Source organism: Platichthys flesus, chromosome 3 (genome assembly GCF_949316205.1).
Source record: "Platichthys flesus chromosome 3, fPlaFle2.1, whole genome shotgun sequence".
NCBI lineage: Eukaryota > Metazoa > Chordata > Actinopteri > Pleuronectiformes > Pleuronectidae > Platichthys > Platichthys flesus.
The window spans coordinates 24355157-24377699 of NC_084947.1; the positions used below are offsets into that span (position 1 = coordinate 24355157).

At 39.8% G+C, this 22543-nt stretch overlaps 1 protein-coding gene across 1 annotated transcript; it reads left to right on the forward strand.

The window, feature by feature from the left end:
* Positions 1 to 12941: 12941 nt before the first annotated feature.
* Positions 12942 to 22089, forward strand: LOC133950692 (VIP36-like protein). Its single transcript, XM_062384783.1, has 8 exons — positions 12942 to 13157; positions 13776 to 13894; positions 14802 to 14919; positions 15951 to 16033; positions 16396 to 16557; positions 17997 to 18111; positions 20663 to 20791; positions 21542 to 22089. Exons 1-8 carry the CDS (start codon positions 12953 to 12955, stop codon positions 21682 to 21684), a joined length of 1074 nt encoding a protein of 357 aa, XP_062240767.1. The 5' UTR covers positions 12942 to 12952; the 3' UTR covers positions 21685 to 22089.
* The last annotated feature ends 454 nt before the right edge of the window (positions 22090 to 22543 follow it).

Genomic DNA, 22543 nt, shown 5'->3' on the forward strand with positions numbered 1-22543 from the left:
TGTCTGGTTGTAACAGCCCCACCATTACAGTCTCACATTTGTGTATAAGAATGAGACACAAATAATTTGTCACTCTCGCTGGTGGAGACCCATTGATCTCTCTGTAGTCCAATGCAATCACTTGTTCTGCAGAATAAAGATAGAATCATGGTTGACTGTGTCTTAAATTTCATTTTAATTGTTCTTAATCTTTAAAAATGTTTGTCTCTATATCTGTGTCTCAATTCAGGTACTGTGTCCTTCGGAAGACACGGTCTACCCAGACCACGAAGAGGGCCTTCTTAAACTGCGTAGGCAGAACCAAAATTAAATGAGGGTCTAGTTTAATGCTCCTTGGTGTTTTGTAATGGCCTCATTTGTCGGCCGCATTTAAAGGGTCTATAAAATAGGACAATCTAGTCACACTGCTGTAAAACAAGTGTTGGTTTTCAAATGCAGCCTCTGAATACTGCAAATCCTGAATTGAGACACAGCTTGTGTCGCCTGCTCTGTATTTATTATCAGTTTTGTATCAAGCCTTTTTGTTCTTGATTAAATATTTTCTCTGCACTTTGCTTTTCTACATTTGGGTCCAGCTCTGCAGAGGACATAACAGTAACTTGATGCATTAAATATGATTACACTGTGAATTTTGGACTGTAATTAAGTATTAGTAAAAAGTCATTTTTCACACATGATTCACAAGACAAACTAAAGTCAGTTTCAGAATTCATGAACCCATGAGCTATTTTAAAAACATTTTACATCACAGATGTTGTGCCGTGCACACGTCAGCCAGCTATTTGTTTACCACAGCCTCACTGAGGACAGCAGCTGATTCGCTCATCAGACAAAAGTGGAACCTGCAGTTTTCATTGGAGTTCCCAGAATAAAGAACTTAACACAAGCCTGTGTTGTCTCTTTTCACACGCTACTGTAATCTTGCTTGAACTTGAGAAGAAATAAAAGAGACTGAGACAACAAAGGGTCGATGAAGGGAAAGGTGCAACAGCTACCAGATGTATTTTTATATCTAGAGGTGCATATGAAATATATGCCTATATATTAGAAGCCTATGAATTTAAACTGTTTATAATATGACCAAATAATATTATTCAATCAAGTTTGACAACACCAAAAAAATGGGCATCTAGATTGATAGGATTTTACCAAACATACACCAGTGCACAATTACACCAGGCTATACACACAGGCCAACCCACTTTCACCAAACACACCCACTGCATACACACACAAGTGGCAGTCAATTTCCAACCACATCCAAGGCACAGACACCGTCATGAGCTCATTCACCAAAGCTATCTCCTCACCTGGGCTGCAGGTGTGAAATGACCTGAAACTTCACTTCAACTTCTGACACTGTGTCAAATCAGTGAGGGCTGGGGATGCAATGTGTGTCACTGCCATTGCCTCAGATGGAAAAAGTGTTTGGTTTAACAAGCTGTCCCTGGCGCCCTTGGGTCAGAGGGCACATTCATATTAAACCACCATAAGTAATAACCTACAGAGGTCCAAGTTCCTGACAATTTCCCCCCATATTTGACACCTATGGCCTCAAGCCCTTATTAAAGACAGAAGCCTTCAAATCTTCTATTTTTAAATGGCTCTAATACATCTTAAAATTTTAGGTTTTCAGCAAACGTTATACTTCAATAATAATGTGCATTTGTTTTGGGACTATTTTCAGCCGTGGATTAATCCACATTTTATTGCTCTTGTGAGTATTTTGGGAAGCAGGTGCAGAAGCCTACGAAGCCTTTGCTGTACCTCTACGGCTGTGAGTCACTGCATCTGAACTAAGCTGCAGCAATAGTGATCATATCTCTGACAAGAATATTAAACTCCGTAACATCTCAGATCAGATTTTCCAGCCGACTACGGCCTCTGACTGGAAATCTTCTCGGAAGCCGGGGTCACTGGAAAGCTTCCAAACCTCCCCTGGCCGCGCTGTCTCCCTAACACCTCTCGTGTTTGGACAGTTGAACGTTGATGAATGGCCCAGTGGTAACAGGTTAGTGCGAGTGAACATATTTGGGCTTCGGAGGTGGGAGGAATGTAGTTTAACAGCAGCGCAGAGGTGCTAAAGGAGACGGGGCCTGGGTTGGTATCAAACAAACACACACACACACACGTGTCTCGAGGTGGGGCAGACTGGAAGAGGAGCCATGAGAAAGTCAAGTGAAGGCAGCCCCCACCAGAATACACTGTGTTGTATCCTTACTCTGCTCATGTCAAGTTCAATACATAAAATATTAAACCTTATTAAGAATATTTATAATCTACATTTATTTTGTAGCAATATGTTCCTATTCCTATTTTCAATCATGTGAGGAACAGAGGAAAATATGAATTACAATAGGTAAATACTCACTTGCTGTATTATGTCAGAATAATGTGCTGTATTGCCATCTGCCTCTAAATGGCACATTTACACTAAACTCTGTCTCGATGAAAACATATCTACCTCTTGGATTATGTTAAGTCTATTTTTCATGTATAGAGAAGTAGACAGGCTGATGGTGAAGATGGTTAACTAAGCATCTTCACCATCAGGGTAAAACCCTTTTAATATGAGATACAATCAACTTTATTCACATTTAGCTTAAAGCATGACTGTGGAGGTAGCTGGGAGAGCATCTTCACCTCCACCGCAGGATCCATCAGCGCAGGTAAGAGCTGTTAGCTGATTGATCCTCAGGTTTAAAAGGCAGCAGCAGAGCTCCCTCACGAAGTCACTCTCAAGACACTCAGAGAACTCTCAGAGACTCAGAGACACTGAGCTACAAAGCTGCAGAGCTGCAAAGCTTCAAAGCTTCAAAGCTCGTCCCTTTGGGTCCCATTATTTGTGTTTGTTCATGTGTGTGGTGGGTTAATAAAGTATGCTAAAAAGCAACAGTTCGATCTCTGGCTGTGTATGGGGGAGCACAGTTGCAAGGTCAACTGCCACAATGATATAACACTATATTTGCTTATACGAATCTGCACTCAACCTCTCAAAACACACTGAAGAAGACGACTTACAATAATCTTCTATCTCAAAAGTAAAGTTGAGGATGTTCCCCATTTCTTCTCTTCATTTTTGTCATACATATCTTTTTTTGACTCAAACAATCAAAACAATCATCTAATAGTATTGTTTATAACACAGGTCTGACCTATTTGTTCAGTCATTCAGTATTCATTATTATTATTATTTATTTGCTGTATTTTTAGGCCTATTCAATACCGGACTTATATGATCATACAAATATTATGTATATATTAGGTTCTCTGACTGAATTCTTTTATATACAGTATGCAGCTCCAGAGAAAACTAAGAAAACCCTCCTGATTGATCCTACATCTGCATCTCTACATGTGGCAGCCATTTAATTCCAGTGGTTGTTTAATTGGGAGGTTGAAAAACATATTATCAGTACACTAAAGAATGAAACAACAATGTATTTTATTTGAATACATAGTAAAACCAGAGAAACTGATAATCTTGCAGTGGTCTTCAAAGCTGTACAGCTGATTCTCTCTCAGAGGCAGATCATATATTTTCTGCATTAGAATAAGTTGTATTCCTTTATTGCCTCCGCTACAAGCAGCCAGTGGTCAGGAATGTGGACACCAGAGCCACATACCTCAGTATATTTCAGATGCTTGTGTTGAACATGATGCACACCAGCGTGGCATTTTTGTATCTTCTTGATTCTTGTTGTTACCTAAATACACTTATTGTAAGTCGCTTTGGATAAAGCGGCAGCCAAATGAAATGTAATGTACTGTGTACTTTGTTTAATTTTTTATATTTACATCAGGAGTGGGTCCTCTCTACATGAGCCCAGCCTGGACAAACTAACCACCTTTTGAGTTTTTATGACAACCGAAGGCTACCACAGGTTCTCTTTCATGTTTATAGGGGGAGAGGGAGGTGAGGGGTATTCAGCTTCACAATTTCTAAAAGACAGTGTTATATTGATGCACATCATAAAGTCTGGTGTCAGGCTACTAGCTAAGGAGTGTCCGGTCCTGATGCCAGCGCTACACTGTGACAATATAAAGTATTTTCCTAACCTAACCCATAAAAAGTACCTGTGAATAAGTACAATTCACCGTACACAGAGTTTTGTTGAAATGTAAAATCAGAAAAGAAAGGTTTTATGCAAAAAGAAAAATCAATATTCTTTTTTCTAGCACCCACAACACATAAATCAGTTGTATTGGAAGGTGTCTGCAGAAAGGGGATGAGAGAAAGCTGTGAGAGGGTCTGTAGAAATCAATTTTGACACATTAGAACTATTAGCTTATTGACACGGAGAGAGATGGATTGAGGGCTGGACGTTAAAGAGAGCTGGAACTGTAAAGCAGCCTCTCCACTGATGAGCTCTCTGGGAAGTGATGCTTCACTCAGATATCCCGCCATCGTTGCTCCACGCCCACCAGCAAAAAGAAGACAAGTCCAATGCACAACAATCGCTAACATTTGGATTTCAGGCCACGATGAGACACTTTGCTGTTATTAAACATTATAAGCGATAAGCGATAGGAACTAAGCAAACCATATTCTTTCTTAATATGATTAAAGTTCTCAGGTACTCCTTGATTTATGAATGTCTCTTTCCCTCCAGACACACCAGGCTCTCTTTAGAGTTTGGAGCTCTGAAATCCATCAGTCTATGTTTATTATAAAAAGGTTAGATGTCAAATAACCCTCAAGAAATTATAATTTTCTCTGTGAACTGCATGAATTACTACCTGAGCACTGGGAAAAGTTGAGCCTACACTGCTATTAAAAATGTATTGTTTCCTGAGAGCAATTATCAAATAGAAATGCTGAAATGTACAACTCGTGTTTTGGATTTTGACTCTTGATTATTACAAAACAAGTTTTCCATTTATTTTGATGGTTAAAGCAGAGGAAGAGAGAAAGAGGCACAGCAACAAGTGTAAACAACATAATCTCTGAAAAAATAATCACATACCCTCTGAAAGGTTTGACCACGCAAAAGGATTTGTGATTTCTGAGTCAAGAATGAGAAGAGTAAACCTTTGACTTATCACATGAAGATAATGTTCTAGACGTCAAGTTAATTCCTACATATTTAACCATTTTTTGTGGTTAGCTCCAGATACAGTAAAACATCATCAATATGGTGCATATAAGATGCACTGCATGTACATGATATGTATTTTGTACAAAAAACACCAACTAGTATAGCTTTAAGACATTGCTGAGACTTTTTTCGGGGGTGCACTAGGGTGTTTTCCCAGAAAGCATCCCATCAGAACAATGGTAAGGAAAGACAAAACAAGGGTTATCTGATTTTGGATAAAAGTTAGGCTGCTATAATACTCATCAAAATTCAATGGCTTCACCAGCTCAAGATTTGAAATGGAAAAACATTAAAATAAATCTTTGATTGTAAAGTAACATACGTGAATGAAGGAGTGAATCATTTTCCCACAAAATTTAAATCCACAATCCATCAAAGCAAATTACTGAGTTATTTACTATCCTTTGTGTGTTTCTTGTTTGTGTCTTGTGTGTATTTTATGAAATATATGTTATTTATCTGCAGAGATGACTCACAAAGTGCACTATGTAGTAAACTGAACTTTATCACAACAAGTCATCGAGTTTAAAGACAAAAAGAAAATGGTGATGACTGTTAAATGGTTACCTCAAGTAAAGAGACTTTCAAACCAACCTCGTGGACAGAGATGATGAAGCTGAACATGTGATGAAGAAGTGATGAAAAGGGGATTCGACATGGTTCTCAAAGTCATGTGACACATTAAAACGCTGCTTTTTCCAAATATTGTGTGATAGTTGAAACCCGAATTGTAGATGACTCTTAAATTAAGTGACGAAAACACATTGTTACATGTCTACAGATAACAAATGATGGTTTAAAAAGCTATTTGTGGCAAAATAATGATCAATTGTTAAATTTGTCATTGTGACATGGAACAGTGTGACTTATATAAGAGTCCTCTTAAGAAATTTGATTCAGCCATCTGGCTATCCTTATAAATATAACATATACTGGGCTGGATCGATGAACACCTCTCAGCACTTCACCTCCCATATCATTTCTCTCACCTGTCTTTCCGTCCTTAAACTGAACACCACTGCACTTTACAAGATAATTTACAGAAGCTGGCAGACTGGCGCTAATTTTCCGAAGTAGCCTTTTTCTTGTTTGAGGGAGTCAATCTCTCTGCATTTACAAAATTACCCAAAACCCTGAAGACAATGAGTTGCATCTCACACAGTCCGGCAGCTGTGTCCAAAGCTACGAAACCTGCGTGTAAACTGTGCCACAAACAATAGAACATAACTTCCTTATTTTGTTCTAAAAAGCAATATGTATCATAGATCAGTGTGTCATACATGAAACAATGTGATGGGACCCCCTTGGCATGAAATACTGAGGGACAGCACATCAGGGTAACAAATGTTTAAGACAAAATAGCGAGGAAATGAGCGTTTCAATTAAGAAGATGTGTTTTCCCCCTGGTCAGCACAAAGAGCAGGGCGAATGAAAAGTCCATTAAAGAGCGCCTGAAATGTGCGGAGACTATATTTCACCCTGCTTACTGCTCTGACAATATTCTCCCAGGCCCGCTGATTTGAATAGTGTGAATATTTATGTCCAGAGGTGTTTGCCTGCTCTTAATGTCTCTGCTCTGTAAGCACACAAAGAGGACAGTAACTGTCTGCCGGCTGTGGTGATGGCGTATTAACCGAGGCGATGTGTGCTGCCAGAAGATGCATTAACGTCGGCTCATTGTTGATTCATTCCCTGCTCCACACTGAGGGTCTGTCACCGGGTTAGCTGTATACTGTATGTAACTCACTGAAACCGCTGTATGATCAATATAGATCACACCGAGGTGATGTCATGGTAACTAAACATCAAGACACTCATTAATAGACCTTCTCGCCTTTAAAACAAAAATCAATTTGAAGTAAGTGTTTACCACTATAGCAAAACATTTATAACGATATTTAATGAATAGGGTTTGTGACTAATTCTAAATCCGAATGGAACCACTGCAACCAGGGTTATAGCATCTTTTTATTTATTCTGTTTTTATCTTATTATTTTACACATTGCTATCTATTTTATTTGTATTATTTTACTCCTTCTACTTACATTTGTATGAATGTAGATATTTTTTCCTTTAATTCCATCTACATCTTTTAATGTCTTTAGATCTTTTATTCTCGTTTTACTTTAACACAGTTTTACCTGAGGAATGTTTTAACTGTGCCTTCTAATTTTAATCTTGTCCCTGTATGTTAGTTTTTTATGTCCCTATTTTATTTGCCCCTTAAATCTACCTCTGTGTGTGAAATGTGCTTTTTACATAAAACTGCCTTGCCTTACCTTGCCGAAATTTAATTAAATATCACTGTGTATATCACCCCTGCTCCTGCTTTTATACAGTGGTGTGAGGTTAATGAGTTTCTAAAGAACATCTCCTATCTAAAGGAGAGTATGGTGCCAGGCAAACGGAAAAAACAGTGAAAGAGGAAACAAAAACAGTGGTTGAAAATGACTTCAGACCTTTATCTGATCCACAGTCTCAGTCATAAGCGGGCAATGACACAGGGTAGAGAACCAGGTTAACCAGCCTGTTAACCCAGTTATCATTATCATGACACAGACATTCCCACCCATGCCATGATCACAACCGTAAAAGATACAATATGCATTTCAACATATTATAACTCAACTTGAGCTTCCTCAGCAATGTTAAAGCAATGAGAATGCATTTTGACCTTGGACAGATCCCTGGGGCTTTTCCCTGCTCAACCTGAGAATCCGTTCTATTGTCATTCAGGATAGAGGAACAGTGACACCATTTTATAGTGAACTATATTGTTGCTGTACCACATTGTGCCCTCACTCATTGGCTGCATTGCTGAAATGATACCACATCTACGCAACATCCACTCCCAATTAGTCACACTCCAACAGGTGTGGACGGATTTTATAAAGATGGGCGCTGAATTTGAATGGACATTAATATCACTTGACCTTGCAAACAGGGATTACAGTGCAAGTCTGCCCCAGCGGGAGATGACTGCATGCAGCATGCCCTGCGGTCTTCTCCACTCAGTAAGCTGGGGCAGAATTTATGGCCCCGCAGACAGCCCTGTGCTGCATGTGTCGGTCTCCGCTGCGGATTACGGGCTACACAAATGGTGATGTGTGGGTGTCAGGAGAGGTGCTAGACACTGATGTTTCAGGTTTCAAGGTTCAGCTGGAATTCGGCAGCTTACTCTAAGTGAATAATACCTTCCCGGGGGATACATACAGGAAATACTGAGGGCCCCAAGTCACTGCTGGATCATAAACACCTTCATGTTTCCTCTCTTATTCCCACTCTTTGTCTTTGTTTGTCTCCGAAGAGCAATAAGATCGTCCAAAACTTTATCGCATTTACGTCCACCACCATCACATGTCAGTAAAGGCTCCGTCCATTACTCGAACTGAGCACCATTCTTTTATGGGGCACGATAATGCAGAAGATTCTACAAACAGCTGAGTCTCATATAAATCACTGCTGGTTCAGAAGTCATCGCTAGATGCTTTCTGTGATGAGGCAAATCAAATAATAAAATGCAGGGTTGATAAATAAGTGATTATCTACCACTCTCACAATGCTGCTGGTATCTGGTGTTTGAATACATGAGATACTCTACTCCCACACTGCTTGTAGCCAACTATGAACTGTCAGTCCATAGACCTTTAAGCTGCTCTTATCATATGTTTGTATGGTTTTCCCTTACAATAGGGTACTAGAAGATATGAGTGGACCTGAGTATTACTGAATGAGTAGTTCCTTAATCCAAAGTAAACAACAATGATTTACTAGAGAGCAGACTGTTAGATGAAATATAACATCAGATAAAGTTTCAAATATCTGTAAACTACAGTAATGACCAATTCTTTCAATACACTTCACTGAACCAGCCACTGACCAGCACAAAGTATCAGCTCATTTAATACAAACATAAAACTCATTCGTAACTCTCACCGTGATAATATGAGATGAGATAAGATAAGATATTTGAATATGAGTAAGTCTACAAAAAAAGATAATTGACTAGTTGTTGCCAGTCTACAAGTTTGCCTTTATGTGTGAACGGTAATAAACAGCATGGGGGTCTGTGAATACGTTTGATATCTTTTACGTCCGTCTCTTCAATGCAGATCGGACGATGCCCAAGCGCTTCTTGAAAGTAGACAGATGGAGTTTGTGGCTGAGATGGATGGAGGGAACAGGTCTATACCTCCCTTACCATCCATAATTATTCCATTAATAACTCTCTGACTGGTTGATCTGGAAAAGGGGTTAAAATTAGCATTACTACCCCAGTCATTTGACGTACGATGAATGTGGATTGTATCCTTTCACATTGAAGTCAAAAACTGCTTGTTATAGAGCATTAGAGGTTTTTTTTGTTAAGCATGAAAGGAGCTCAAGACTCTTTGTGCTAACAATGACATTGCAGTTATCTTGTTGTGGGCTCTTCTGTGGTGATTGTAATTGGTTGAAGGGTTTGTTAAGGGACTGTTAATCGTAAACTCCTAGTATATATATAGCAGCAGTGGGTGAACATTTACATTGACACACAATTTATTTTCTGTGCAATGTTCCCCTACAGTCAGATGGAAACCTACCTGTGTCCAGATGATGAGTGGTCAAAAAGTCCAATTGGAGGGGTCTCATCATTATAATGAATTAAAGTGTCCTGCTCGAGTAGGATTTTCCTTAGTGGTTAGTCCAATGAATAATACAGCGTACATCAACGATTAAAATCAAACAGTAAGATCTTTAAATGAAAATATTCTATGAATGTTGAGTTTAGTCACTTTTTGCATTTAAAGAATAGTTTGATTCAAAAACTTTTATTCAAATAAAAGATCTGAATACTTTTTCCACCACAATAAGTCAAATAACATAAGATTCATTTTATCACACCGTGAGAAAAGAATATACATTTCACCCCAATATTAATCACAGACAGCAAAACAATTAGATTATAAAAACATGCACTGATACAATTAAGATGTAAAATTTTTACATTAATACTGATAAATACATCTTGCATAAATAAGTGTTACATTATATTGGCTGAGAACAAGTTTGAGGTATATGGTGCGTAAGTGACAAACTTTAGAACTTATTTTTAGTTTTATTTTTTTCTATTTAAATGTCACAGTTAAATATAATTTTTTTCAAACATGGCAGTGAAAGCACAAATGTATTCAGATGCAGTTATACAGTATATAATAATATCATAAGTGAACTGGAGATATTGTGATGGCTCTCTGTGATACTTTAATTACATCTGTGCGCTACTCTCGAACAGTGGTTCCCAAACTATGTTGCAACTGATTCTGTCACCAATCTGACATGATCACCTGTAGGAGCCATGTGGAGAAAAGAGAATCTGAAGGCTGATGATTATTCTTTTTTGGATATTTTTAGAATCTACCCTTATACACCCACCGTATCTCATGAGGAACCCTAGTTTGGGAACTACTGCTCACAATAAAGTAACATATACATAAATTCCAGGTTTGACGATTTATCAACCATTTGAGACATTATTATTATCATCAGTGCTCCTTTTGAAGAACATTTTCAGTTTAATATCTTCAGTTTAATCTCTTCAGATTTCCTGACTGAAAATACAATCAGATCATACTCCACTCTTTTTTCTAATATGAGGATCCAGCTTTTTAAATTAAAGCAGTTTAATCCAGAGGCTCCATCCATCCAGCCATCCAGAGGAGGAAGGGTGAGAAAGATTATCCAGGGTGCGCAAGAGCTAATCCCAGTTGACATTGTGCGAGAGGCAGGGTACACCCTTGACAGACCGCCACCAGATCACTGGAACAAACAACCATTCACATTCACACACATGGCAGAAACGCCCCCAGACCAGAGCAAAACATAGTATGACCCCGGCTGGGGACCAATGCCCCTGAATGCTCCACATATCTGCAGTCAACAGCACAGCCGCTGGTGGTGGGTGTAACAGTTTCTGATTTCTGGAGGACATGGCACACTATCATTTCTGGATTATTTTACTACATGTGCACTCTCTATTTCTTCATATTTAAGAGAGTGGTAAGTTTAATTTACAAAAAATCCCCAAAACCTTCTCTGATAATCAATGAGCACTACCCAGTGTGTTACTATAGAAACAACTTCCTATGAAAACCACGTGGACCAATTATATGGGGCATGATATCAGATTTTGCTTAACATTTCATCAACAATTGAATGCTCTCTCTGGCATTCTTGATTAACAATACTGTCAGATGTGCATTGAATTTAAGATACTTCTCTATTTTATTTCCTTTATATTAACGTGGGGGATACAGTATGACCATGTGAAGTTGGATTCATAGGCGTTAGGCCACAGTCTCCTGCTCTGCAGATGCAGTCACTACAGTTTTAACTCATCGTTACAAAGCTCGATGAGTATCGAGCTTTAGTATTTTAGTATTTTAACCAGCGATGGTGAGATGAAGCTTCAGGAAGCATTGACACTTTCCATCCAATTGGTTGATGACTGCGTCATCAAGTGGACAATAAATGTAAAACAGACCGTACTACACATATTTGACATATTTTCAGCCAACGATACAATGGTATTTAAATTGTTGGTAAAGAATTTATTTTAAACTGGTCTTGCAATAAACAAATTTAACTGGTCCTAGACAGACCGTCAGGCTCAAGCATTGACATGTTGTGAGGCTGTGTAGTCAAAGCTACTGTCAGCACTTGGAGAAATTGGAGAAATGCCCCTTCGCCTAAAAAGAAAACAATTACACTAATGGCCAATTATTGGGCAAATCTGCAGAGCCAGAATGATTCACATCCTATCAAACCGGCCATAAATACAGTAAGTGTTGGGAAAGTAATACAGTAAAAGAAAGGATTGTTTTTTGTGTTGTCAGTTCAGATATCACTAAGGAATTAGGAATCAATAATTAGAACAACATTTAAAGCTGATTTATAGTTAGCTGTCCCACCATTGTTGCTGCCGCAACCATTAATCGATTTTTATTTATCAAATTAAACCAAAAGACGAGATCAATTTGTAGGATTATTTGAAGCCTGTTCCTATATGTTCACTGAGGGCTCTAAAAACACAAACAATACTAATGAAAATCAGAAAAAGGGTGTCTTTACGCCATTTTGGGAGGCTCTTATTTGTTTTTATTAATATTCGAATAAAAGGCATTGCATGCTTCATTCTTCTTTCTGCAGTTTGACACAGCAGTAAAAAGACGAGTCTCCGACCACCTGTCAGTTTATACAGATGGAATACTGGGTACTCTGTTTGCATTGCATTGAGCGGAGGAAGATGGACGGGCCAAAGAGATTGTCATTGCCTTTGACAGCAATTGCCAGTATTAAATAAATCAAATCCTCATGCAGACCAGATATTGTCTAAGGAATTTGTCATGTGTTCCTCAGATTACATCAGAGAGGGTTGAATGTCTCTTTCCTACAGGTTTCTGCTCACATGGGAGTAGAAGGCAACGAGAAGGCAGATATTTTAGCAGTGGACATACAAGAACCATTTAGCAAAGCAAGAATCAAAACCATCATTAATAATTACAGTCACAAAACATGGAAAGAATACTGGGATTCAAATGACACAGGAAGACATTTGTACAGAATTCAAAAAGGATTAAATAATACAATTCATAAAATAGTCAGGCACCAGCGGAAACTGTCACTCATGTATTGATATAGTGTAACAAATGAACAAATTAAAATAATTATATTTGTTTTTTTTTCAGTTTGTTGCCAATATGCTGCTTATCACTCCAGTCCAGAAGGTGGCGGTAATGCACCTGACCGCCAACTAGCCTCAGAGGAACAAGCAGTGATTGAGAAATAGACGAAGAAGAAGAAGTGTGTAAAGATGGTTGCGGCTCTAAAGATGTCCAGTCTGGCTCGAACGAGAAGCTGCTGGTTTTTATTTCCAATGTTTCATTTAAAAAACATCCGAGCGCTTACATGTTTGTTTGCTGCCGCGTGTGTGTGGACGAGCCCGTCGCTGGCGGACGAGCAGGAGTTCATGGAGGACTTTCTGAAGCGGGAGTATTCTCTGACCAAGCCTTACCGTGGTAGGTCCAAACTGTCAGCCTCACATTAGCTGCTGTAACACCGCTACACCCAGGGGACATTAGCCAAGGCTAGCTGCTAATCCCTGCTCACTTTAGATCAGTACTTGTAAAACTACTGAAGGTACTTATCAACTAAAAGGAGCTGTCATAATGTCACAACAAAGGAAATGATAGCTGCTGTAATTCCACAGTGAGTAGTATTAGTAATGAACTCATTAACATGAAGCGGTTAAATGAACTCTGTCCTCGTAGCCAGAACAAAGTGTTTCTCTTCAGTGTGGGCGACTTCTCTCATCATTTTGTGGAATGCGTTGTAGATCAGCTGGTTTCATGGATCACACCCTGTTCACCAGACAATAGTAGTTACTATAATAACTCCACCATCAAGCAGTTCAGTGCTAGTCAGCATAAACATTCACATATCGTCTATTGTGGGGATCACTCATCTCACACACTTAACAGTATAAAAGAGAGATTTATGAAGGTAGTTATGACATCAAGAAGAAGAAACCTGTTCTGTTGCTTCGTCATCAGTCAGAGAAGAGTGGGCGTGGAGGGTTTCCCATTAAGTTACTGTGTGAACTATTCAACCGTTAACAAGTGTTTACTGTTTTGCAGGGTTGGGCTTCTCTAGTTCCGCACAGTGGGATCTGATGGGCACTGCCATGGTAACGCCTGACCATGTGAGGCTGACCCCAGACCTGCAGAGCAGGCAGGGAGCCGTGTGGAGTCGAATTGTAAGTCTACTAAATCCACCTGTGAAGATTGTCATTCATGCAGGTCATCATATCTTCAATAGTAATGGACGTAGGCAACTGGACGTGCTTGCGTTTCTTGACGTCCTTTCACCTCGCATCCAACATGCTTCTTCAGTAACTAAGTGACTAATGGGAGGGTTCAGCTCTGTGGATCATTTTCTATAGCTGTTTTCAGACATGAACTGTGGAGAATGTCCTCACAACTGGATCCAGACTTTCTCTGGAGTTTTCCTTTCACACATGCAACAGGAGATTTTCCACTCACTTGGAACACATTCACAACACAGAAATCTCTGGAGCGCTCCGGTGAGGGGTGGCACAGAGAACAGAGGCAAGCTATAATGGCTGCAGTAACTCCTGAGATTATCTGAAGCCTCTCACTTGAACATTTGCGTTCTCACATCCAGCCCCTCTGGAGAATGTGCAGAGATTGTGTTCATGTGCATGTCTAAAGGCAGCTTATTTGAGAGTTGTTATGTTCAGTAGGCAGGTCGTTGAACCTCCATCAGCTAGTGGGTCTGGGCTCGGCTGTTAAAACTGAAGAAGACTCTTGGATGAGAGGTTAAATGTCTTCAAGAAACAACCAATCCAGTTGCCTGTGTACACGTGTACAAATCCTGAGGTCTACTAAACCCACACATATGCTCAGCCTGCCTGTTGTTAACACTTAAACTTCTCATGTCCTACCTCACTGTTAACGAAAATTGTAAGATTGCTCATTATGTAAGCATTTTACAAAAATAATGCAGACTGTTACAGTCTACATTTACTAGAATATAATTAGACTAATTCAGCCCGTATTAAAATAATAGTATGTTGGCAGATGCATATCACACATAGCATACATCAAAACTAACCAGTTTGTCTTATGTCTTTTGCTTTCTAGCCTTTGCTCTTGCGGGATTGGGAGCTAAAGGTGCACTTTAAAATCCACGGCCTGGGAAGGAAGAATATGAATGGGGACGGAATGGCCATCTGGTTAACCAGAGATCGCATGCAGAATGGTATGAAGAGACAGTGCAGGTTCCTTATATAGTCACAGTCAGTCAGCCATACTTTATTCTTCATTTCATCTCAGTAGCTCCTGTACAGACAGACATAGGAACCAAGCTATGGCTCCATTTGTGCACTCTCAGCTTTAACATTAAGTGCTTCTAAAACCACAATATCGTAATTCTCTGTCCACACATTACTTGTGGACAGCCTCCGGAACTACAAATTATGTGAATCTCATACAGTAGAGCTCTTTATCTAATGCCCCATGTGGAGGGATTCCAGTATTACCACCAACGGCAAGTTTGACTTACAATTATTTCAATGATTAATCTGCTATTAAAAGTGTTGATGCATTATTCAATGTTGACAATTTAATCGACTGATTAGTCGGCTCTATGATCAGCCTCAGCTGTCAAATTTGAGGTGGAGAAACATTGAGCTTAGACCTGTGCTGTTTGTGAGAAGAGCTGTGAGGCCTGTACTTTGAAGCAGAATATGTGATTAGCGACGTAACACTTGGTTTAACACACTCTAATCTTTTGACGTTACGATGGTGGTTCACTTATTTTAGGGTAATCGTCATAGTACCGTGCATGAACACGTTGACCCTGCCAGGGCTGTTATAAAGGCTATAATTTAATGGAATACACAAATGTAATTATAGTCATATTTACTGGTGCTCTAATGATCTTGCAGTGATGTTATTAACTTATAAACTTACACATTCACACTTTTCCCCCAGTCTCCTCTTGTCATTTTGCATCTGCAGCTAAGTCTTCCTGTCTTAGTTCCTCCTATTTATTTCACATTATAGTTTGTGCTGCTTTGCTGCCTGTGGACTCCGTGTTGTGATTGGTCATATGCTGCAAATGGCGCCACTTAAATGTGACCATGCTCCTTAAACCCTGGGTTGATTTATCGAGCTGATAGAGACAACTGTTATTGGGCTCAGTGAAGCTGGATGATAATGACATGTCATGGGTATGATGAATTTGCTTTGGATTTCAGACCTCTAATGTACCTTACTGTTTCTTTGCAGGTCCTGTGTTTGGTAACATGAATCAGTTCACTGGACTTGGTATATTTATGGACACTTACCTCAATGCAGACAAGACCCACGATGTAAGTGACAGCTGGAGTCGTTCAGCCTAATCTGACTGTGTAACACAGTTTTAAACAATACCAGAGAACAGCCTGCCAGACTATTTAGATTATTTATGCTGGACTCAGAAATGTGTCATATTTCTTTCCCTGCTTCCCTTTTTGAATGTGAGGAAGACACAACCTGGAACTCAGGTAGCATCAGACACCGCTGTTTATTCTGAGCTGCTGAATGTCCATCCATCTTCACCGTTTCATTCCAGCCATCTTCTTTGATTCATCTGTGCTGTTGGTGTTGGTTATTATAATTGAAATATAAGATTGATTGTGTGTGTTTCTGAATCTTCATATAAAGATTTCTGTCTCCCCTTTCTTCCTCTCAGAGGACTTTCCCTTATGTATCAGTGATGCTGGGGAATGGGACTTTGTCATATCAACACGAGCAAGATGGACGCCGCACTGAACTAGGAGGGTGTACATCCATGGTGCGCAATGCGATCTTCGACACATTCGTCCTCATCAGATACTCCAAAAACAGACTGACGGTACAAAACTTTAAAGTGTTAATTACACAGTTTACCTTGGAATCAGTCAGAATCCACTAGTTGCACACCTTATTGTGTTGTAGAGAGTTAATATTAAATGGATACTGTAGTGGAAAAAAAACTATTTTGTAGTTGAAATGTAACTTTTTTGCATACCTGTCTGAGGCTTTTATGACCTGAACTGGTTGTGACCTGAAACCTCTTTGACCTTTCCAGTACCTTTATGACCTTTCTATTACTTATTGACTGTTCAAGAACTTAATTTCCGTCTGCTTTATCTTCAAAGGAAAGGTATGAAAATCAGTTTCCTGTGTCGTAATTCCTGTCTCAAACTGCGCCTACAGAACCAGTCTGAACTGGCTCAGACCACCAGCCTTAGTTCTGCTATATAAGATCCTTGCATTTGACTGTTCTCCATCTTCACTCTGAGATCCCTGTGACTCTCTGTGTTGATCCTTTCTGCAAAAAGCCCCTACTAAAATACAAGACAAATTTGGTGTTCAGCCTGTTGCATTTTCAGATTTCCATCACAATACCAGTTATCCAACAGTCCACACGTAATAACTCACATCGACAGAATTTTTTAAACAAAAATGTTCATCTCTTAAACTGTGTAAAAGCTCCTGTGGGAACAGTTACACCTTTGAGTCTTCTTGGTTGGATTTGTGCAGTTTATCTCCAGCTGTTTTCAGACCTGTCCTTCAGACCATCTCCAGGGAATTAGGTTTGGATTTTCACTGCAGTTCTTTTACACATGCACAACGCAGCAGGAGATTCTCAGCTAAGTTTACAACATCCTCAAGTTCTCTGCAGATTTCCGATGAGCGGTGGTGCAGCAGGCAGAGGCAGGATGTAACCTATTTATTCTGCTGTGTTTACAGCACATAAACAACGGCTGTTACCACCACAAACTATCTTGGCATCTTTGTCTGTTTCTTCTTCATGTATGGCACTGTTACTTCATCTTGAGAGTTATTTTTTTGTCTGTCGCATGTTCGAAACTTTATTGACATCCCACTCGCTCATTGGACATCCTGCAGAGGATCTCCTGCTGTGTTCTCACATCAGCTCCTCAAGATTTTTAACTGACTTTATTAGTGGGGGCCAGGCAGAGAAAGTCTGCAGAAACTGCGGCGGCTCTCACTCTGACAATTGCGTTCACACATACACCTCCTCTGGTGAAGTGTCTGAAGGCAGCTTCAGTCCTCCTTTTATATCTCAAACTCTAATATTGGATGCGAAGTGTCTGTGAGTTGTATACAAATGTTCTGTGTGGTTTTATACAGTCTGAGCTACGGGGCATTTGTAATGTTACAAAGTCATGTTATCATCCAAAAAGGTCACACTGATAATGTAGAAAATTCTATGAAAGTCACTAAAGACCATTCCTAGCATCAGTGTTCATCCGTGTTTCATGCTGACTCTTCCTTTCCCTCCAGCTCATGGTGGATGCAGAAGGTAAGCAGGAATGGAAACACTGTGCTGACATCACAGGGCTGCGGCTACCTACAGGATACTTCTTTGGAGCCTCCTCTGCCACTGGAGACTTATCAGGTATGAAGATTCATCGCAAGTAGGGATGAAACAATTACCATAATAAATGTCCCAACAGTTCAAATTTGATTTATTATTAAAACTGCGCTTTGAAAAAGTCCAGCATTAATCAAGCAACAGTCTCCCAGATTGCAGATGCAGTATACAACTTGGGTTTGTTTTGTCTCAGTGAAAACATGATGGAACGCAGAGTAAAGCAGATTGTATAACTGAGGTTTTTCAGTCTTCGGATAAGAACACTTCGAGTAAATGTGGTCATGTGGTTTTATAAGAGCTCAGAACAAAAATGTCCACGGTGCCTGCAGAACGTGCAGAAAGAAGATCACTATGAAAAAAGGGGCAACATTTGAAATGTACATAAAGTTAACGCCATGTCACTGTATGATGTGTCTTCTGAGTAGGGAAATATTTGGATTTTTAACTTTTTAGTAGATGTTGTCAATAATGTAAACTGAAAATGTCACATGTTGCTTTTCGCATCTTGTGACTTCAGACGCTATTCTTCCATTGTATGTTGCACAGTTAAGTCACCCAGAATATACAAATTATTAAAATATGATTGAAATATGAAATTTGTTGATTTACTTAAGAGTTTATGAGGAAAGTATTTAAACATGAGCATGTAGTTCATCTGCTACCATCAACAACAGCCACGCACAGTCAGGACATCAGGGACGAAGTGACTGGATAGATTTGAATTCATGATCCAACTTCATTGATTAATATCTATATCAATCAATCAATCAAATTTTATTTGTATAGCCCATATTCACAAATTACAATTCATCTCATAGGGCTTTAACAGGGTGTGACATCCTCTGTCCTTAACCCTCAGCAAGAGTATGGAAAAACTACTAAAAACCCTTTTAACAGGGTAAAAATACGTAGAAACCTCAGAGAGAGCCAGATGTGAGGGATCCCTCTCCCAGGACGGACAGAAGTGCAATAGATGCCACGTGTAGGACAACATCATCATTAATCAAAGTCTCTAGCAGCATTGATGAGGGTAGACATCCCAAAGGACAACCCCAACATGACATGCCAAGCAGTCCCGCTGCAAGCACAGTCCATGCTCAGCAACCATCTAGACCACGATCCACCATCCAGACACCACTCCAGTCCTCAGTCACCGCCACCAGCACTACGATAAGCCCACATCCGCCACACTGGATCCAACGCTGCGACCCCGGTGCGCGATCCACAAACCGTAATCCATGGTGTGGCCACAGAGGCCCTGGATCTGCGGGTGATAAAGCAAAGGGATTCCGGGGAAGGGGGATAGGGATGGAGAAGAGGAAGGAGAAGCTGGAAAGAGAAGCTCTGTGTGTCATGTGTCATAAAATAGAACAAGTAACGTTCTGGCGCACTAATTAGCTCTAACTATAAGCTTTATCAAAAAGGAAGGTTTTGAGTCTACTCTTAAACAAACAGATGGTGTCTGCCTCCCGAACTGAAAGTGTTGGATTTTTCCACAGCCGAGGGGCTGTTCGACGTTTAGTTAATTGATTACTTTATTCAGGTTTTATTGACAAATATAACTGGGTGTCATCCGCATAGCAGTGGAAACTTACCCAGTGTGTCCTGATAATGTTTCCTAGTGGAAGCATATATAATGAGAATAAAATTGCGCCGAGCACAGAGCCCTGTGGAACACCATGGTTAACTTTGGTGCGCACAGATGAATCATCATTAATTTGCATGAATTGGGATTGATCAGAAAAATATGATTTAAACCAGTTAATGGCGGTTCCATTAATGTTAATTAACTGTTTGAGTCTTTGTAATAGAATTTGATGGTCAATTGTGTCGAATGCTGCACTGAGATCTAACAGAACGAGGACAGACACAAGTCCCTAATCTGAGGCTATTAAAAGGTCATTAGTGACTTTTGCCAAGGCTGTCTCTGTACTGTGATTGGCTCTAAACCCCGACTGAAAGTCTTCATATATATTATTTTCCTGGAGAAACTCACACAGCTGATTGGCTACAACTTTTTCTAAGATTTTAGACATGAAGGGGAGATTAGATATTGGCCTGTAATTGGCTAAAACCTCTGGGTCTAGGGTGGGTTTTTTGAGTAGGGGTTTGATTACAGCTATTTTAAAAGACTGTGGTACATAACCTGATGATAATGACAGATTGATAATGTTAAGTAAAGAACTATCAATTAGGGGCAGAATTTCTTTAAGTAATTTTGTAGGAATGGGATCTAAGATACAGGTTGTTGGTTTAGAACCTGAGATTATTTTGGTAAACTGATCACGGGTGATCAGAGAGAAGCTGTCTAAGTAATGGGTAGGATTCTCAGCCGTTTCTGAGATCTCTGTTGTTGGGAGGGTATTATACTTGTGACCATCAGTTTCTGTGAGCTATAGAGACGGGCACACACACACACACGCACAGACTGCCGATCAGTACTTCCTGCAGATTATCACACCAAGCAGAGTTTTTTTTTCACATCATTGCTGCAATGAAATGGCACTAGTGCTTTTGTGTGAAGGCTTTCTTCAAGTGTTTGTAGCTGAAACCATGCTGACTTGTGTTGCTGTAGATAACCATGACCTCATCTCCATGAAGCTGTACCAGCTGACAGTAGAGAGGACTCCAGAGGAGGAGAAGGAGCTGGAGGAGGAGGAGGAAGTCATCATTCCCAGAGTTGACAACATGGAACAGTTTCAAGGTAGACACAGCGCTACCTTGCCTCAGCTCCCACATATTATGGGTGACTTGATTGCTGGTTATTATAGTTTTGTTCAGTGATAATCCACATACTGAAAGGTGAGCGTTTTGGGCTCTTTATGTCTTACATTCTTCACTATGTGTAACACAATCATCAGCAGATGGAGTTTAGCCAGTGAATTAAATATATTTCTGTTTCCATGTCTTTTCGATGCTCTTTAAGGAGCTTTGTATTTCAATGTTCACTTTAGACCTAGAAAACAGCAGCTGATAGGCTACTACAGTTTAGGGATGGATGTTGATGTCTTGTCCCGATAATGACGGGACCATTTTGATGATCAGGTATAACATTTCCTTGCTGTTTTTGATTAGAATATTTCTGTTTCCGTCACTGATCACTATCAACTTGTGTTATAACAAGGCAAGTTTGTTTTAATGAGGTGTGTGGATTTTGTCAAAATGTACATAAATAAATATAGTTTAATATGAGGAGAGGTTTCTTAAAACAAAACTGGTAATAACAAGAAAAAGTAATAAAGTAATAAAATAATATTTTAACAACCCTGTTTAAAGGCATTTTTCAATAATATCAAAATTGCATCGATAAATGTAGTCAATATTTTAAAAACCTAAAGTGACAAAACAAAGTTTTCAAATTATAAAACTCCTCATCATAAAGTGGTTGTATGAGCTCAACCTGACACCTGGTGTGGTCTGTTTGATAATCATCTGTCATCCTCTGTCTTTGCAGTTGTTATCCAGGAGGAAGGGATGAGCAGAGTCCAGTTCTTCTTCACCCTCCTATTCTCCATCCTGGGCCTGGGTGTGCTGGCAGTGATAGGACTGGTGCTTTACGGACGCTGGACAGAAAAGAGACGTAAACGCTTCTATTGATCATGGAGCAATGATCCGTATAGGTTTTCAGAATGTTTGTTGCTTTATCAACATACATGACAACAATGCCAAGACTTGCCACAGCTTACTGAAACCAAACATTCAAATGAACAATGAGTGAACAACCTTGTGGGTCTGAAGCCCAGAAACAGAAATTAGCCGAGATGTACAGGTGAAGAGATCAGGGACAGGTAAGCCAGCTGTAGATTATTCTTTAAAGCTGCTTTCAGACATGTAATGAGCTCTGGAGATTCTCTGAAATTTCTCGGGAGGAGGTGAATGTGTGAAGGCGATTGTCCGAGTGAGAGCCCCTAGAGTTTCTGTGGTCTTTCTCCGCCTGGCTCAGAGGAGCTAATGAATGAAAACAGCTGGAGATTCCCTAGGATTCACTACGAGCAAGAGGGGCGGGGGGGGGGGGGGGGGGGGGGGGGTGGCTGACGCATCTGACATGCAACAGAAGCAAAAAACTATATTATAATAACAACACAAATATTTCCGGATGAAAACAGTGCTATACTAGAAGACACATGTCAAGAGAGATTTTGAGATCCGAGCCGATGTTGACGTGCTGTTAACAAAAACCTGTGACCCCTGCAGCTGAATGAACATGCCTCTGTCTGCTGCTCCACCCCTCACCTGAATGCAGAGGATTTGTTGCATTTCTGAGCAGATAATCTCTTGCTAAGTTGTGCAAGTGAAAGGTAACCTCTGGAGAATGTCCACACCCAATACTCCAGAGTTCTTCCTGAAATCATGTCTGAAAACAACTTTAATGTAGTGGAAGACGGACGAGATAAAGCTGCCCTGGTAAAAAAAAGTTAAAATATGTTCATCTCAACTTAAAGCACAGTGGGTTGAA

Bases quoted from the DNA above. Each gene is read 5' to 3' on its own strand.
- LOC133950692 (XM_062384783.1), top strand. From the start codon at position 12,953: ATGGTTGCGGCTCTAAAGATGTCCAGTCTGGCTCGAACGAGAAGCTGC. The intron at 13,158-13,775 runs GTAGGTCCAAAC...ACTGTTTTGCAG, and splicing joins TCTGACCAAGCCTTACCGTG to GGTTGGGCTTCTCTAGTTCC. The intron at 20,792-21,541 runs GTAGACACAGCG...CTGTCTTTGCAG, and splicing joins CAACATGGAACAGTTTCAAG to TTGTTATCCAGGAGGAAGGG.